This window comes from Diplodia seriata, assembly GCF_021436955.1.
Source record: "Diplodia seriata strain FDS-637 chromosome Unknown scaffold_5, whole genome shotgun sequence".
Classification (NCBI taxonomy): Eukaryota; Fungi; Ascomycota; class Dothideomycetes; order Botryosphaeriales; family Botryosphaeriaceae; genus Diplodia; species Diplodia seriata.
This window is the reverse complement of record NW_027117312.1, coordinates 736,241-754,770: the sequence shown is the minus strand read 5'-3', so window position 1 is coordinate 754,770 and position 18,530 is coordinate 736,241. Positions and strand designations below refer to the sequence as shown.

At 57.5% G+C, this 18,530-nt stretch overlaps 4 protein-coding genes across 4 annotated transcripts; 1 reads left to right on the top strand and 3 right to left on the bottom strand.

Annotated features, from left to right (window-relative positions):
- Positions 1-1,283: 1,283 nt before the first annotated feature.
- On the top strand, positions 1,284-6,485 carry SLS55_005228 (uncharacterized protein; the record flags this gene model as incomplete). Its single annotated transcript, XM_066776678.1, has 2 exons — positions 1,284-6,378; positions 6,433-6,485. The coding sequence occupies 2 exons, from the start codon at positions 1,284-1,286 to the stop codon at positions 6,483-6,485; spliced, it is 5,148 nt and encodes a 1,715-aa protein (XP_066632520.1).
- A 1,947-nt stretch (positions 6,486-8,432) lies between these two features.
- On the bottom strand, positions 8,433-9,315 carry SLS55_005227 (uncharacterized protein; the record flags this gene model as incomplete). The annotated part of the gene is made up of 2 exons (XM_066776677.1): positions 8,433-9,150; positions 9,311-9,315. 2 exons carry the CDS (start codon positions 9,313-9,315, stop codon positions 8,433-8,435), a joined length of 723 nt encoding a protein of 240 aa, XP_066632519.1.
- Positions 9,316-10,837: 1,522 nt separating this feature from the next.
- SLS55_005226 (uncharacterized protein) lies at positions 10,838-12,292 on the bottom strand (the record flags this gene model as incomplete). The annotated part of the gene is made up of 2 exons (XM_066776676.1): positions 10,838-12,219; positions 12,277-12,292. 2 exons carry the CDS (start codon positions 12,290-12,292, stop codon positions 10,838-10,840), a joined length of 1,398 nt encoding a protein of 465 aa, XP_066632518.1.
- A 5,036-nt stretch (positions 12,293-17,328) lies between these two features.
- On the bottom strand, positions 17,329-17,949 carry MBF1 (multiprotein-bridging factor 1; the record flags this gene model as incomplete). The annotated part of the gene is made up of 2 exons (XM_066776675.1): positions 17,329-17,643; positions 17,791-17,949. The coding sequence occupies 2 exons, from the start codon at positions 17,947-17,949 to the stop codon at positions 17,329-17,331; spliced, it is 474 nt and encodes a 157-aa protein (XP_066632517.1).
- Between the last annotated feature and the right edge of the window lie 581 nt (positions 17,950-18,530).

Genomic DNA, 18,530 nt, shown 5'->3' with positions numbered 1-18,530 from the left:
TGCGTCGGCTCTCCAAAGACTTTGGAGATGTCGAAGGTCGGCCATTATACGCCTCTGTCGCGGCGCCTGACACCCGGGCTGCCGTTGCTGCAGCTGACTTGGGGCCCTGAAGTTGCTTCGGAGCTTTGGGTGCAAAAAAGGGCGTTGATTGGCGGCGGTGGGTGGGTGTGGTGCGGGATGCGAGGGCTCCATGTCGACGGATCGCGGAGAGCTAGCCGTTGCGGGCGGCGGACGGGGCCACGATTGGGGAGCGTGCAGGCGAGGTGTGATGTCTCTGGGCGCGCGTGCGCACCTGGGAGCCCAGCCGTGCTTGGGGGCGCGGCCCGATGGGCGCGGGCTTGGGCGGGCAGTAAGCTGGTGAGCTGGCGCGAGCCAAACAATGGCAGCTCAGCTGGCGCGGAGGCTGGCCGCAGCCGTTGACCGCTGCGCTAGACGGGCGGAAGTTGGGCGCAGAGGCGCGGGAGAAGGCCCTTGCACGGCGGAGGCAGGCTGCGCGAGAAACAGGAGCCACGGCGCTGCCAAAGCGCCGCCTTGATGTGCGAAGCGCTTTGACGGATTGACGTCGATCGTGCTGGTGATGAGTGTGAGGCGTCCGCCCAGTGCCCAGCCATCTTACCAGCCTCCGCGCCCGCCAGCACATCGCCCTCACCCCGGCCGCGCTCGCTGCAGCTGGCCACTCCCAGAGCCGCATCTGGCTTTGCTCGTTTGCACCCGCCCGCTCCTCGCAGCCTGTTCCTCGCAGCGCCCACCGCGAGACAGCGTCAACCCAGCGGCCCGCCCGCCCTCTCCCCTTCTGCACCTGCATCTTCCTCGTGCTGTGCATGGCTCTGTGCTGAGCGAGCTGAGCCCCGACTCCCCGACGCCTTTCTCTCAGCATTCCACGCTCGCCGTCTGCGTGCGACTCGGCCTCGCCTGCCGGCGAATAGCTGGCCACTCCTCCAGGTAACACAGGCTCGCAAAATCTCAGCTTCGAGCGACCGTGAAGCAACACCGCGCCGCTTGCCAACCTGTCCGTACCTCGCTCACTCGTTCGAACCGCCGCCAGCGCCGATCCGTTGCGTGTTTCTGCCTCAGGCTGCCACCGGCCTATTGGCCACCCCATCCGCTGCCTGTGCCCGCATCTCGTCGAAATCCAGCTCCGCCGCAGCGTAGGCCTGTTTCCATCGCTCCCCCAGCGCCTCCACTTCAATCGCTCGTCCCCACATCCTCAGTCCACCGCATCCCATCCGCTGTACCCAATGTTCTAGCGCGGATCCGACCGCTGTAGGACACCTCACTTCGAAATGGGAGTGGATACCCAGCGTCCGCCCCTCCCGGCGCCTACCGAAACTTCATTCGCCGACGACAGCAGCTTTCGAGTCGACGACGTTGCCACCGACGTGTCCCGCAGGACCGACCACTCACACTTTTCCATCCCCGACGACGGCAGCCCCGTCACCATCGCCACCAAGGCCAAGGACAAGCTCAGCCACAGCCGGCAACAGTCCCAGACCTCACTTCTCATCGAGTACTTCGAGGCAGGCAAGCCTGGCGATAAAGTCCGTTCGCGCCCGAGTGTTAGAGTAAGAGTCACGCCCTCATCAAAGCACGGGCGGTCGAAGACTGGACACGACCACGTCGAGATCACGCAGACCGACAGAGATCGGAAGCCCTCGTACACGCGCAGGATTTCGCTACCGTCGACGAAGAGTGGGGAGCCCAAGCTTGGAGATACGAGCGAGGTGTCACTTTCTTCAGAATCAAACGTGAGCGGGATGCCCCCTGTGGACGTCGAAGTACTCCACAACGGCAGCGACCTGTCTCGATCGGAACTTTCTCAAAGCCGTTACATGCCTGCCGGCTCCGATATCTCATCAATGCCTCCGGATAGCATGGTGGACGGTCCGCCTGCTATTATTCCTCCAGCGCTTAGTCGCAGAAGGAGCCGGAGCTTGGATCGCGAGAAAGGCGTGTCGTCGGACAGCGGCAAACTCAAGGCGCCATCTCGACGGAGGAGCCGCAGCTTAAGCAGGGAGCGCATGATGACTCAAAAGATTATGGAAAAGCTCACCAAGGAACAAGCCGAGGCCGGGAAGCTGAAGCATCGCCGCGAGAAGAGTTCTAGTCGGGAGAAACTGTCAGAAGGGAAGACATCTGCCCGGCGCAAGCCGTCTCGTTCGCGTCGTGAGGAAGCTCTGATCAGCGGCACTGAGTCGAGTTTGCTCGCTTCTGAAGTTAGCCGCAGATCCGGTGATACGCAGTCGATGCTCTCGGGCATATCAAATACCTCCTCATCCATCAACAATCCCAAACTCCTCGCTACCGTAGAGGACGCCATCAAACGACTCATTCTCCCTGAGATCAATGCCCTCAAGGAAACTCAAGGCCGCGACAAGTACGATCGTTTCACTCGGGATTCTCTGTATTCGAGCAGCTCTCGTGGAGAATTGAAGAGATCCGTCTCCAAATCATCTAGTGCGCCCAACGTCAAGGTCGTCCTCAACCGTGACGAGAAAGACCCGGGAACCGTACTCTCTGGCGATTCAGTGAAAAGTAAGAGGTCAAGGAGACCCAGCCGGGACTCTGGTTCGGAATTGAGCTACGACAGGTTCGGCTCCGAGTCCACGGTTCGAGAAGACGAGAGACTGCACAAGAAGAAGAGCAAGGACAAGCGCTTGAAGGATGCTGCGATTGCTGGCGCTGTCGGCGCTGGCCTCACAGCGGCAGCTCTCAAGCACCATGATTCTGAAGCCAGTTTAGACACAAAGGAACGGCGGAAGAAGCGCAGCAAAAGTAGGAGCCGATCCGCGAGCATTTCTGAGAGCTACGTGGAGGAGAGCCACAAGGGGTCAGTCCCACCTCTGCCAATGCAGAGCGAGTTCCGCGCCTCAGAAATGACGCGCGATTCGATTCTTTCTGCCGATACCGAACGGCCCGAATCCTCAAGAGGCGCAACGCCCATTCGTGAGGTGTCACGAGGAACGCCTCGTCCGGTCATGTCTCCGGCACCTTCTACACCCACCAGAACCCCTGCAGCATTGCGTCGTGGACCAAACAGCAACAGCTCTCTAGGAGCACTCAGTGCTTCTGCAAGTGCGAAGAGTGATAGGGAAATGTCAACCAGAGCAAAGGCTGCTGCTGCGCTTGCAGCGGCGGGATTAGGCGGTGTTGCTGCAGCCTCAGTTCGCAGCGGTTCGCGGACTCCTACCCGTGAGTTCCGTCAAAGCGATCTTAGCTACGAAGATCGTAAAGGGGGTTCCACGCCTCAAGGCCCCCGTTCGGCCCGGAGTGCCGCTTCCATATCCTCGGCTGGCCGTGAAGCATCAAAGAAGCTTTCAGAAGTCTCACTAAACTCGGCTGCCAACTCGCCCAGTACCAACGCCGCTCGGTCACGGAGGAAGTCTGATGGTATCGCGTCTGGCAGGAGGTCTGACGTGTCTGAAATTGACCCCATACATGAGTCGGAGCTGTCCTACAATGATGGCACTGCCACTCCACGAGGGCAAGAGGATGCCGACAGGTTCTTCGACCATGAACATGAGGAGAACGAGGCTCTTCGTGCGGAAATGGACATCAAGCGCTTGACTGGCTACACCGACGACAGCCTAGGCTCCTATCCCCTGGAGTTCAAACGATCGACGGCTTACACAGAAGACAGCACAGATGGCCACTACCGTGATGGACTTGCGGCAGATTCGGATGTTCAGGAAGTTGGAGGCATGCAGTGGGGTGATAGGTTTGGCGGCAGGGCAGACTTCGTCGCCACACCAGCTGCAGTTGAGTCCGCTGTGGCTTCGTTGGTCGACCCTTCTACCGTCAGCACCAGCGTGCGCTCGTCCCAAAGAGACTCCCGTCTCGGAGAATTCATCCACATGCACATGGAGGAACCGCACCAATCTTCTGGAGAGGTGACTGTCACGGGTCTACCTGAAACCAGTGAAGCGCGATGGGCTGCTCTTCGAGACCAAGCAAAGAGGATCGATGAGTACGAGGATGAGGGCTCCCCCCCTCAGAGTGAGGTACAATCATACCGATCCGAGGAATCCATCCGGATGACGCACAACGCGATGCCCTTTGGTGAGCCCATGCCGGAAATTGGACATGGATTGGATAATGAATCCGAGGTCACAACGAATCCATCCGAAATCCAGGGACCTGCGCGGACCCCTGATCGCTGGCCATACGAGCCTACTCCCCCCATGTCTTCAAACGGGCTGCGCACTGGCGAGGCTTTGGCTGTCGGAGGTGCCGGTGCGGCAGCTGCAGCCGCAGCCGCACACTTTCGCCACGATGATCGCGGAAGCGAATTGTCGCAAGACCGTCACTTCCAACCCATGGTAGAAGACGATTACGAGGACTATGGGGAGCCCTATCCTCAACACGAGGAGAGTTTCCCTCAGCGGCACATGGCCCCCAACAGCCCAGGTAATTGGAAGGATGAGGGTTATATCTCGGCTGCTCAACCTGGCTACACTCCTGAACCTCCAGTGGACAACTCCAGGCCTTTTGAAGATAGTGGCTTGCCAGACATGTCTGGTGATCTGCTTGACGATGATCCCTTTGCTGTAGGCGGCAGTCCCATGCACACACGCAACTTCAGTGGAAACTCTCACGGCATGGACTCGCCTCTGTATGACAGTGCTACCGGCAAGGGTATTGATAACATCCAGTCCAAGGATATCGTGGCGCTCATGGACCACCTCACTGTTCGCGATGCGCAAAGAAATGCGCGCGACACGGAAATCTTGGTCACACTCGTTCGGAGCGCGGCGGACATGCGGAACTCTTTCGAGGAAATGAAGAAGTTCATCGCCGAACAGGACACGATGGTGATGGGCAATTCTAGCCGGGATGCTGAAGTGGTCGTCCAGAGGCTTCTTCAGGGACCGCGACCGCAGCCACCCAGCACGGCACGCTCGCGAGGCCGGTCATCCGAGGAAGTGGACGATGGTCCGGCGAAACGTAAGAACGTTTTCAAGAGAGCCCTCAAAGGCCTAAGCACGAAGAACACGAACGAGTTGTCAAAGATTGAGGACATGCTCATGCAACTTCTCGATGAAGTCGAAGGGCTCAGGGATACCCAAAACTTTGGACCACGGCCGTTGCTGATGCAGAACAGCCAAGGTCAGAGTATGACATCTTATGAGAACTTGCGTGCCGCTGGCGATCCAGGATATGAACCAGAGGGTCGGGCTAACACAGCATCTACACCTGACCAGTCCGGGACCTTTTCTAACACCTCTTCCCGCCAAGTTGGTCGTCATTCAGGATATGATGGCCGCCGTGGGTCCGAACATCGCATCAGCACGGTACTAGAGGGGGACGAGGAATTGGATGAGCACGAGGCTCGTCTCCTCGACCAACAGTTTGCGAACAACGAGCGCTTGTTGACGCCAACGGAGGAAGTAAGGCGCACCAACTCCATGCCACAGGAGACAACGCCCCCAGGACAACGTGGGTTCGACGAGTCCCCGAACCAGGAGCCAAACTCCAAGAACAAGGCGAAGCATAAGTCCAACAGTTCCTCCCTTTTCGGCATTCCAAAGATCTCGCGCTGGTCCAAAACAACTGCCTCCACCGACAAAGAGAGTGTTCGCAACGGCAAGAAGGGGAGGCCATACTCGCAGGCGTCTCGTTCGGGGTCCAACCTCAATGTCAATGAATATGGCGACTACGAGCTCCAGGATGACGATCGAATCCGGTCGAGCACTTCTCTGCACGGCTACCACCAGCGTGCGCGCTCGTTCGACCAAGTTCGATCGCCTTCTCCTCTCATTCCGGATGACGATGATGATATGGACGGACCGAAGTATCAAGCTCACCGGAACTCACTGAACCTGGAGCATCCCCAGCCACGCCAGGGCCCGACCCATCGCCACCAGACGCACCTGGAATCACAAGCCATCGACTTCGATGACCCCCACTCCCCTGACTTCGATCAGTGGGGCTCCGCTCCGAGTCTCGCTTTGAACAGAAGCCGCTTTGGCGGAAACAATGGCCACATGTCCCCTCTCTCGGATGGTGGCTACTCAAACCATTCTGCGTCGGAGCAAGTAAACGGTAGACACAGAGACGATGGCCCTCTTGTGCCACAAGTGCAGCAGCCGCCTCAGCAGCAACGCAGCCTGCCATTTGGAGCCAAGCAGATGTACAGCAGCCCATTGAGCTCGGGCCAGCTTCTATCGCCCCTTCCTCCCATCGAGGAAGTCCGGTACAGCTTAGAGACAGACAGGCACAGCCTGACCCCTTCACCGAACCCTTCGAGCCAGATGGGAGTGCGAAGCCCCGGGCGAAAGATCACAGGCCCAAGGCCTATGGGCTCAAAGAGCCCGCGCCCTATGGAGCACTCGGACACTGTAGTTAGGAGGAAGCCTGTGCGCGAGGAGACCCAGAGCCCTTGTAAGTGAAATCCCCATGACATAAATCGTTGCCATCCACTAAAGTCCAGAGAAGCCCTCGAATCCTACCGCTCTAGCTTTGACAGCTTCGACCGGGACACTTTCTAAGTGTCGAATGTCCATTGGACGCCCTTTCCCGCAGGCGCCTCTCCTCGAACCATGTGCAGTGGACGTAGGAGGTCTGCCCATTGGGCTTCCAGGGCGCTCTTCACCACTGCCGCTCCAAATTGTTCGCCCTTTCGACAATCTGCACACATCTTACGCCCCAAGACTCAATCAATCCCCCGGGCGCTGAAACTCATCAATACGTCAAGCAATATTCGAGGCCTCGCAAAGGATATGCCTGCACGTACAATACCGCGTGGCTAAGCGGAACTTCGATTTAATCTAAATCGTGCAGAAAAAACAACCCCACTTCAAAAAGAAAAAAGGGAATCAAAAAAAAGAAAGCATTGGCTTGGATGAACAGAATTGCGATTCAGTACAGCTTTGAGCTCAAATGATACCCCAATGAGCTGCTTTGATGAATTTACGACCATGACAACGACACGGATGGGAAACGGGAATGACAAAGAAATACGATCGCATCAAAGCCCAGTGAAGCAAGCGAGTAACAGCAAGCGAGAGAATCACGATGGTTGCGATCTTTCAGGTTCTTTTTCGTCATTTCTCACAGTTCTAATTTTCTTTGGTGTTTTTTTCGGGATTCCATTTGTTCTCATTGTTTCGGATGGGTTCGAGTTTCACTTTCGATTTTCTTTTCTTTTATCGAGCTGGCTCCCTCTTCTTGTGAAAACTTTACAGCAGGTAGGCGATTTAAGGTAGTTTTGTGGTTTTTGTTCAGATGAAGTACGGCTTCTGGTGAAGATCCAGGGTAGCCTTTGCCGGTCAGAGGCTCTTGAGGTGGATGTAATGTATCTTAGAGGAATATCGATTGCTTCGTGGGTTTTAAAAGGTGCCTTTCTATACTGTATTTGTGTTGAGGTGTGAGTAGCGAATCTCGAGGCTACCATTGCAGTGCTAACCAAGTGTATAAAAGCCGACGTGGTAGGCTTTTCAGCCCTTCCTCCCCGAAAGCCAGCTTCGCCGTGCTACCACCTTCAAACACGTTCCGGCGTTACAAATGCGTCGATCACGGCGGTGAGAAGGGGGGTATGGGGGATGCGATGGTCGTTTCAATCCGACCATGGTTTCTGCTCGCTGAGGAAGGATTGGAAGCTTTTCTAAACGGACCGTTTCATTATTGCACCTACGTAGTGCACACGGGACCGTGCCGTTATTGGCAATGGCGGCAACTGAGGGATCCATGTAGAGGAAGGAGAAGAAGCCGGCGTTACTATCGGCCGTAAACTACTGTTGGGTCACGTCCGAATCCCGTCCGCATCATGAATCACGTCGTCGGCTTCTCCTCACGCCAGTGCCTTCGCCCGTAAGAGCCTTGAATGGAGAAAAAAAAAAGGAGTAGGTTCGCAATAACAGCGAAAGCATGACGTCATATTTCGAACGGATGGAAGATAGTTCATCATCTTTGAAATTTGATTTATTTCGTTCCGGGTATCGATAGAACTTGGGTATATGCATCTGAAAGAGAAGAAAGACAAGACTCGCATGATACCATCGTCGTACTCCAAGAGTAGTATGGCTCATGGCAGCGGCAGCTGAACTACACCGCTTGAGAAAACAGAAAAGGAAAAGAACCAGAACTGAACACTAGATGAAAAACCGTTAACTCCCCATCCCGAAACCCATGTTGTGTTTCCTGAAACTTTGTTTCTTTATCGTCGTCGTCATGAGAGCTCCCGGACCGCGCCAAAGAACGCCTGTCTTGTTGCCGCGTGAAAAGCGGTTGCAGCCCTGCCGCTGTTGTGAATCCTTTCCCTCCTGATTGAACTCCGATTCCGGACCGATAGAAGGCTTCTCCTCCTTCTCCTCTTGCCACCAGATCACTTGAACAATGCAGAGTGATGAGGGGAAAGGAAGAAGAAGAAAGAAGAAGAAAAAGACGATCATGAAGATCATTCGCCCCCACTCATCGCTCACTCAACTCACACCCCCTCACTTCCCCTGCTCGCCAGCACCGCCCTCACGCCCGGGCGTGAAGCACTCGGCGCTCAGCACCAGCACGGCCGGCAGCACGGCCGCCGCGTGTATGCTGTTGGTCCTGCTGCGGCCGCGCTTCGCGCCCATTTTCTTCTTCTGCTTCAAGCTGCCGCCCTTGCGGGCGGCCGCCACCATGGCGTCGTCGTCGAACGAGTCGTCGCCGTAGTCCAGGCTCGTGCGGCTGCCGCTCGACGTCGACGACGAGCGCGAGCGGAACGAGAACAGCGAGCGCGAGCGCGGGCGGCTGCGCGTGCGCGGCACGCTGTCGTCGTCGACGGGGTTGGCCATGGGCGAGGGCTGGTGGGTGTAGCCCGAGTTGGCGGTCGAGTTGACCGAGTCGGTCGAGGTCGACGAGGACGAGTAGTAGCGGCTGTGCCGGGCCCAGGAGCGCGGCGGAAGTGGCGGTGGGGCACCCGCGGCGGCGCCGACAGGGGGCGGCGACGGCAGGGCGGGGACGTGGATCGTCTCGACGGTTTGGTAGGAGGGGGAGTCGGCGGCCTTGGTGGTGCTGCCGCTGGTGGGGCTTTGGTGCTGGAGGAGGACCTCGTCGATGGAGGGGATGCCGTCGATTGAGCCCATGGTGTTGGTTTGTGGTGGTCGTTTGGGAGGGGCGGAGGCGGAGAGCAAGAAATGGCAACGGGAATGATTTGAGATTTGAATCGAGTTGATTGTTCTTAACTGTCTCTGCTGAAAGCTTTCTGTGGCAGGAAACCGAGGTAGGAATGCATGCGCAGGCAGTGGGTGAGACTTTCGGCTGGAGAGCTGAGGAAACTGAGCCGGAAACGGGAGGGTCGACAGCACGGCGGGTTTCTTATATTCAAAGCTCCCAACACGCCATGGTCCGCAAAAAAAACCAAATGCCAATGATCGTCGGGCGTAAGGTGCAGAGGAGATTGAACCAACGCGGCTGAGTTGGGCTGAGCGCTCACCGTCTGGCGGACGTGCGCTCGCAGAAACCCGGGCAAATAAGCGCTAGCCTGGGGCACATAGAGCTGCCTACGTACCGAGCGGATGACTCGACCCACCGCTCGCTGCTCATGGGACCCCGAGGCGGCCGTCAGCCACCGGCAGTGACGCCGTCGTGCTGCGGAGAGCGGGCGCTGAATCGTGGTGCAGGGGAAGGATGGAAGGGCGCAGTGTGAAGGATTCATGGCGACGGCGATGCGTGTGGGGGCGGCGCGTTGGTTGCATCAGGCGAGGCGCAGCGCTGGCGAGTGACACGGCCGGCCGCGCAGCGTTTTCTCGAAAAGTCGCCGGAGATGCGAGAATGATAGAGTCCCAAACACCACCGGGTTGCCCAAGCGCGGCGTGAGGTGGAGCCGCGTGCGGATCGGTCGGCCGGCTGCCGTCCACTACCGCCCACTACGGCACCTTTTGGCGGCAAGCGCCAGGTCCGGCAGGGCTGAGCCGCCAGCCATGCCCGTCGCCAGCTGGAGCCTCGAGTCCATGACATCAACAGGGCATGCGTAGACGACAAAAGCTTCTCGTGCTGCTCTCGTGCTCCCGCCAGCGTGGGCGACCCTCACACGCGCGATGCCTCGAAAGGCTTGACGCGCGCCATGCAACGACGCCGCCGGCCCCCTTGTCCCCGCTGATCGACCATGCCGTCTCGCCGCAGCGCTTGAAGGCCCCATCACTTGCCTATCCAGGCGACTGCCGCATGCCACGCATGAGCCTTAGCGCCTGGTCGGGTCACTGTTTGCGACTTCGGTCGGGAGGGGTGTGAGGAAGGATATCATTCAGCCGCTGGGCCACGAGCGCCTTCTCTGGCGCCTGGTGCTCCCAACGACGGCGGCAGCACCGTCGTGTCCGCTTGCCATCCGCCCTAACTACAAAAAGCAAACGAGGCTTGCCAATCAAAATCAAACAGCCAATCTTTTCGCGCTGGGCCCTTCGGCCCCAAATAGACATGAGATACTGCGGGGTAGTAGTGCGGGAAATCGACATCGCTAAGCCCTCCCAAAAGTGAACAATAAATCGTAAGAAACTGCTGTAAGCGTCGGACGGCCATCCGTGGCCACATGGGGAATAATAAGTAAAAGCACCTCAAGTGCGCTGGTGTAACACGCCGTGCGTGCTCCGAACCGAATCGGTCCCAAGGGTCCGCGGGTTTCAAATCGCTCATCCAAATCTCCGTCATTCTGAAACATGAGAGAAAAAAAGCCATATTCAGCCTCAGGAATCCTTGAGCGAGCCAGCGTCTTGAGATTTTCCAGCTGCGAAAAGGAAAGGCGCCGGGCCTGGTGGCCGGTCGGCGCCCGAGAAGTGTAGCGGATAGATGAACGGCCCCTGGCTCCTGAGTCGTCCGCTTTCTGTGGTAAGTTCATCAACAAGGTGGAAGACCCCCCATCTCATGTCCTTCACTCTTTCAACGCGTTTTCATCCCCGAACGGGCTTCGTGCTCGTGCGTTGCCAAGGCCGCCTGTCACGTCCTTGCTTGCCCGCTTGGTCGCTTCCTCAATGACAGTCTCGAGGTTTTCTGCCCTGTTGCTGTCCGCAAATGGGCTCTGCGTCATGCCGGGCGTATCCTGGATGTCCGTGACGTTGCTGTTGCGAGCCCTGCTGTCGTAGCCCTCATCGTCTGAGGAATCGTCATCCATGTGGCTCTTGAACTCCGGTCCTGACGCCGCTGAATCCGTGATCGAAACCTCCGTCAACGGCCGCATCTTGATTGGTATCCTGTCAGCAGTCGGCGATTTCTCTCTAGAGCCCGAGTCTTCTGAGGAACTGCTCGCCGCGGCCATGCTAACTTCGTTTGCCAACGACGTCTTCGACTTCTTTCCCTTCGTGATAGTGAGAGCCTTCGGTTTGCCGATCTGGACGCTCTTCACCGAACCTTGCGGGCTGACACCAGCCTTGTCCGAAGAGTGGGGCATTTGAATCTTGAAGCCACCCTTGGGGCTCCTGCCATCCTTCTCCAACTGGTCATAGTTGATGGAGGGAACAGGAGGCGTCTCAGATCCAGGAGTTTCAGAAGGGCTGCCTGAGCTGTTTGACTTGACACTGACAACGGCGGCCTTGCCGCGAACGATGGTTTGTGCGGGAAGAGGCGAGATAACAGCATTGTTGCGGTAGATGGTGGTAGCGACACTGCTGCGGGCCAGACTAGGTGAGATGCTCGAACGACCGGCGGACAATCCGGAGTAGGTCGAGTCGCGCAGATCGCCGGGAACAAAGAAGTGCTGCTCCGAGTAAGGACTGGCGGTACCAGAGTGGGCGCTTGGAATCGGGGGTACGGGGGGGACAAGTGTGCCGGGGGACGGGGCACCGGAGCGGTTTGTGACACCGGGAATGTAGGCGATTTGGATGATGTTCGAGGCTCGGGTAAGGACGGTGGAGGCCATGGAGGCGACAGTGTGCGTGGAAGCCCGTGCGTCTCGTCTCATGGTGAAGTCATTGGCGCCCTTCTCCTGCTCGACGTCCATGTGCGACCAGTGATCGGACTCGTCGTATTGCCTCCTCTTGCCCTTGTAGTAGAACTTCCAGACCAAGAACGTGAGGATGAGGAGCACGGCAACGCCTCCAACGACGCCTCCTGCGATGGCGCCGACATTGGTACCCCCAGACTTCTTTTCAGTACCGGGCGAACCGTCCATCTTGACGCATACTGCCGAGGCGCACTGGGTACATGATGACAGGAGCTGCGAGCAGTACTCGCCGTCACTGCACGTGGGACACGATGGCGTCTCGTCGGGACATTGGTAGCAGCGGCGGAAGATGGTGCGCAGCGTGTGCTCGATGGCTGTCGGGTCATCAGCGGGCAAGGCCGGGACGAGGGTGGCAGAAGCGGGATACAAACCTTTGTTGGAGGCCATGGTTGCGGAGGATGGAACAGAAGCGAGTGACGGGCGTGGGCAGCGCGGGGACGGGGGCTGCGCTCAAGGCGGCAGCCAGCGGGCGAGAATATCTATGGTGTGCGTCGACCAGCGAACGGCGGGCGAGAGAAGGAGAGACGGAGTAGGTGCTGATAGCAAGCGACGCGCGGCAGCGATCAGCGGCGGCAGGAGGGGATTCCGGGGCTTTATTCAGGGCGGAGGACGGGGCAGGCGCAGGCGCAGGAAGGCTGGGCCTCGGAAAGTAGAGAACGGAATGAAGGAGGAGTAACGAGTGACAGGGTACCACAAGGCCAGCGGTGAGCAGTGGTTATGGATGGGGAGCGGCTGGGGTGGAGAAGAGGGCAGCGGACGGGGCGGGAGCCAGGCACGCCAGCGGGCGACTCAGCGCTCGATGTGCCGGGACGCAGTCTCGACCCACGCGCACGCCCTCCGGATCGGCGCACGCCTTTCATCACCCGCCTTGGCAGCCTGCCAGCAGCAAACACGCTGCGCTGTTTCAACCGAGCCGCATGCGCCCGCCCTGTGCCCCCCGCCCAGCGGCAGCAGCCCGCACGCTGCATGCAAGCTTCTTCCTTTCAGCCCAAGCCACGGCGCCCACCGCAGTCAAGGCAATCTCAAAGCCGCCAGGGCCCGGCGCACAGGCGTTGTGGGCGTCTCTCATGCGGGCCTCCAATCGGGCCTAGCCGCCGCCGCGGCCTGCTATTTTTGCTGCCAAAGCAGCGCTGCGGTGCCTGGCGAGCGAGATGCTGCGTGTGCGACTACGCGCGCCAGGCACCGCTGCCCCGCTAGCAACGGCCGCCGCTACCAGTCGCCGTGCTGCTGTGCCTGGCGCGCCGCACGCCGGTGGCCTGACCCTGGCACCGAGATTAATGATGAATCGCAGCAGGTGCGCAGCCAAACGGAGCTCTCCACCAGCACCACCCATGCCGCCTGCAGCCCTCCACACGCTGACCGGCTTCGCCACAGCCCACTGCGCCTCGTGCGTGCGCCGTGAGATTGCAAGGACGCCTCTGCTGCGAGCCCACTCCCCACAGGCCCGGTCGTTTCAGCGTGACAGGCCTCTTCCTCGCTCAACCCTCTGCGGAGAGAGCGTCGAGAGACGGCTAGCACTTTTCGTCCGCTGGGCCGCAAACATGTTTCGCAGCGTTGATCCGCCTCGAGCCTCGAGCGGGTGCAGACGGTGCGGCGCCGTCCCTTGCCTTCTCCTGATGGGCTCGCCATTGCCGGGGGATTAACCGAAAGGATGCTGGCCTTTAATGAGCCAATATTCCCCTCCGCTTCCGGTCGGCCATTGCCTCAGGCACGCACATCGCACTCCACATCTGCTCTGCCATTGGCCTCGCGTCGGTTGTACGAACGATCATGAGGTGCGGTTGGGGAAGATCATTGGGCAAATCATTGACATTGGCAGCACCTCTCCCGCTGCATTTTCCCCGTTTCGTACAAAAACGTTCCTTTCTTCAGGTCTAATGCCTATCTTGCAATGCAGGCACGCGGTCTCGCCGTTTCCAATACTTAACTCATCGATGTATGCCCCCTCTCGCAAGGGCGTCGATTGCCGATTCGGACCACCCCACAGTCGCTACACCCATTGACCGGTGCAGTCCGTTGAGGATCGCAACAAGAGCAAGGGGCTCTGTACAAGCCGTCCCACAAGGAGCAAGACCCAACTCTTGCGCAAGTGTCGTCGTTCCGCTAACTGCAAGACTGTTGGATTTCAACTCAAGCGTGCTTGATACTCCCCGTTTGCGCACTCAGTCCAGTCACACTCAGCAGAGCAGTCAGCACGTTCAGGATTCCTGAATCCCTGAAGCGGAAAGGTCGAGTTCAACCAGCCCGTCCTATTCCATTCACTGATACCACATCCCTTCCTCATTCATCCAGCATCTCACTTTCATGCGGCCAAATGACAACCATCTGTCTCCGTCCGCGCGAAGCTTATGCTGTCGATCTGATGCCTTGTTCATTAGACTCGGACATAGGGGATTAGCCAGCGGTCGCCAGGCTCGTCAACGATGATCACTGCACATCGATATGTATGTATCTACTTCCCTGCGAGAGGCCACCCATGTATTGTGGGTCAATCGCGCGAGACTCTATCGTGTCGAGATCTAGACCTGGCCATGTCTAAGACAAAGGGAGAGGACTACTTTTAGGCTTTCATGACAGCACACAAACTCTCCATTGTACTTCATACCCTTGATCCTCCTGTCGCCTTGTCCCTTGACCTTTCTCCAACCTCACGCACCGACGGTTGAGTGAGCGCCAACCTTAAACTCGGCAAGTCCAGATGGGCATTTCTAAAATTGGATGGCCTGCCTTCTCGCTAGCGCTACGAAGGCTACGTAAGCCATGGCACGTCTTTGTTGTGGCAAGATGGATGGCTCTGGACACACCCAAGGCTTACGCGTACCGCTGCTCACGTTGATCAATAGTACTCAACTGCGCCTCTCGGCGAGCTCCTTTGCTTAAAGTCGACGAGGGGGCAGCATACGTACATGGAAAAGCTGGGTGCGGTTACCGGCGTCGTCTTCTACACGGCATTCGTCATGCGCCTAAGCAGCTCGGTTTTAGGAGACTCGAGTAGAAAGCGCCATGGCTCGCGAATCGATGATTCGACCAGCAAAGATCGAGAAGATATTTCTGGAATGGATAGATCAGCATGTCCGAGGTATTCGAAGCGAACAACCGTCTTGTCGCCCCGAGTTCCTCCTGTGATGTGCGAGGCGTGCCTCTACAAAGCTTACACTTCCTGTCACATGTGTTCGACTGGTAACACTTCAACTTGCTTCCGTTCCAACCTTCGGAACTCCTATTGTGAACGAGCGAAAGCGGCGTGTCCTCCTGCAGGCATTTCTTTCCTGTCCGAGGCCGAACAAAAATGGAAAAACGAGGTTCGCAACGAACCACTGGGATGCGAGGAACATCGAACCTGCCAAGTGCCCCTTCCTGGTGGGTTGCATGCGGAAGGCAAATACCTAAGTTCTTTCCCCCAATACCAAGGGATACAGCCTAACCTACACAAGCTTTCATCAAAAATAGTGGGAATCGCAGCCCACGTGCTCCCTCGGCCTGACACGTGCACACATTGAGATAGCAGAAGCCATGGCTTATGGACTGACCTGGTGGGAGCAGCCACGAGGTGGTCAACACGTTCCTAGCCGGGCCCCTTTGCATCATGCTTGCGAGGGCCGTGCTTTCTTGTCGATGAGACAAGGGAGGAGGTGTCGATCTTGCAAGACACGCAACCCTGACCGCATGAACCACATGCTAATGCTATATTCGGCTGCGACTCAGCCTTAGTTGCTCGCTCTTCCGTCAGAGTAAGCGCCCAAGCATTAAGCGAGCGCGAGCCGAACGTCGAGATTTTTTTTCCTTTAGTCCTTCGCTTCTTTTACGAAGTACTTTGTAACTCCGAAGTTCATGTGAAGCTCGCTCCACATTCAGGTTGCTCTCTGACCAGCGAGGGTTCACCGCACCTTTCGCTTTTGGAAACCACAACGCGACCTTTCCACCTTGAAGAAGCGGGCCGTGCGAATATGCTCAAGCATGACGTCTGCGTCGGGTGAAAAGTGCGGCGCTGGAAGTGAGACTAAGCATGTTGTAGTTTGTTTGAACCTCATAGATCGCTCTAGGCTCTGCAAAGTGCTACGAAGTATGGGAGACAAGCTGCTGTGCGGAGAGTCTCGCAACATGAATCTCACGGCATTCGTAAATTAGACTCGGGTCTCACACGTCCACGCTAGCGAATGGACCAATATCTGGAACTTGCAATTTCACCTTCGATGCGGAGCATCCGATTGCTTGTCCACCATCCGCGCTCTACCGGCCCGGTCGAAGCGCCGAGTAAACCCGCCTTACAGACCACTCACGTACACGTACGGTTACACACCATGAAAACCTAGAGGAGCTGAAGCTCTACCCTCGGACATGGCTGCCGATGACCCAGCACTCGAAATGCGCACCAACTACCTTCCCCATACCCACTTGTGCCCTTTTTCCCCTCATGTATTCTGAGATGACTACATAATTTCACTACTGCTACTCCAATCACGTCATCTCGACTAGCATCGGAAACCCCGTCACATGTAGGTCCATATCAGCCCTACCCGCTTTCCCCGCTAGCCAGTCTTTCCGTTCACCGCCATAGACACGTCGGGTACACGTGTATACCCTGTCCAACAAAAAATCTCCCGACAAATATCTAATGAAGGGGGGTGAACAGATGCACGCTGTCCAGTAGCTTTCGGCTCTTGATCGGTTGGGGATCGGGGTTCTTAGGTGAGGAAGGGAAAAAGGGAAAATATGCCCAACCATTTTCCCCTTCCCTATTTGGATTTTCTAAGGACTGATTGGAGGAAATCGCGTTGATGCTCGAGAATGCTTGGCCCGGCTCCGGTAAGGCATAGCCCCTTTCGGGATGATGTGCGGGTAGTCGGAGGGCTAGAACCCTTGGCGCCATGGGGTGGCAAAGATCGCGGACGTCAGAATACGACCCTGTACGACGTATGGATATGCGCAATCAATCAGAGTGGCTAGGGTGTTAGAGATAACCGAGATGACTTCATACAGCTAGACACATCGGAAGCAGCGGTCGTCTAAACCGGTGGTCTAATTCATCTATTGTGGGGTTTTTTTGTTTTCCTTCGTTCTGAAGAGAAAAGCAAGCCAAACCAAATAAAAATCGACCATGCACGCAGCAATACCGCTGATAATCCAAACGGGAAGGAAAAAGAGAGTATGCCTTTTCGTACCGTTGTTAAGCCGTCGTCCAGTCGTTGCCCACTGTAAAACGCCCGCTAATAATCCAGCAAGTCTGCACTCGGCCCCATCATCTCCACCAATCGACACTTATTGGAGCTTGCAAGCGCCAAACGACCCCAAAGGCCACTCAGGTGCAGCTACAGAGTAGCAGGGTATCCTCCAGTCTCATCAGCGTCCTCGCACATCCGTCCACCGGGACAAGAGAGTGCTCTTCAATAAACAGTGCCAGTCCCGACACAGGCTGCACGCGTTTATTTCTTCTTGTTGGGGAACTTGGGCTCGCCAATCTTGTCGCCCCGCAGAATGACGTTGAGCGTGCGTTCCATGTTGCTGAGCAACTTCTGGTCGGGCGCAGCGGTACCGCGCTCGAAGTCGGCGATGATGGTGGGCGTGGAGTTGCACTTGGTGGCCAAGTCCTTCTGCGTCATGGTGCCGCCCTTGTCGTTCTTTGCCTCTGCGCGTGCTTTCTTGATGGCATCTCCAACCCTGGTGCCCACGGTCTTGGGCTTCACAATGTCATCCGAGCGATCGACCTTGGTGAGGTGCTGGCCCTCGACGGCGGAGCGCTGCAGGAATTGGGTTAGCATACGTTACACGAAGGCTGTGTGTAGCTGCGTGTGAAGGGGGCGCGCCGGCGAGGGTCCTGAAGTCAAGCCCCGCGGCTGACGCCATCGGATGGGGATGCGCAAGGTGGCAAGAGCTGGTATACTCACGGTGTTGGTACTGCCGTACTTCTTCTCAGTAGCGACGACGCCGCCGCTCCTCTGGGCGGCGTTGAGTGCGCTCTTGCCGCGAACGACGGTCTCGCGAGGGGCAGCGGGGCCGCCGCGGACACGGCTGCCGATCTTGGTGACGCTCTCCCAGTCAGACATGATTGAGGTGTTGATAGATGTGTAAGTTGTGAAGGTGGTGACGGAAGCCTGGGTGGTTGTTGGGTGGCCGGTCAGAGGTTGTGCAGTTGATGAAAGGTGGAGTTAAGCAGGAAAAAGCGGCTTTTATGAGGCTGTGAAGTGAACGAACGCCGGCGAGGGCGGCGGGCGCGCTTGACGTCTTGTGGGGGAGTCATCGCCGTCGCCGCCCGACTTAGTCAGCTCACTAACCGCTTGCAGCCGTGTTTCCATGGGTTTCCAGCCCTCGGCCTGCGCTCCGTGGCCACCACTTTTCCCCGGTGTCTCAGAAAGGAAGTCGCGCCATCACCGCCACCACCCACGGATCACTGTGAACCATCACCAAAGAGCTTGCATGTATTCGCGGCCCCTGCCTGGACGAGCAGAACTTTCTAACAAGGTATTTCATGACTTGGATATCCTAAACGCTATTCTGAAGCTCGCTAATACTCACTCAATCGTCAAGTGCTTCGTTGACCCGTAATCGTGTCTATCGACTCTTCTTTTTTGTAGGTTTTCCCCCTGGTGCTGTCTACTCAACAGCAAAGTGGAGATGTGATGGGCGC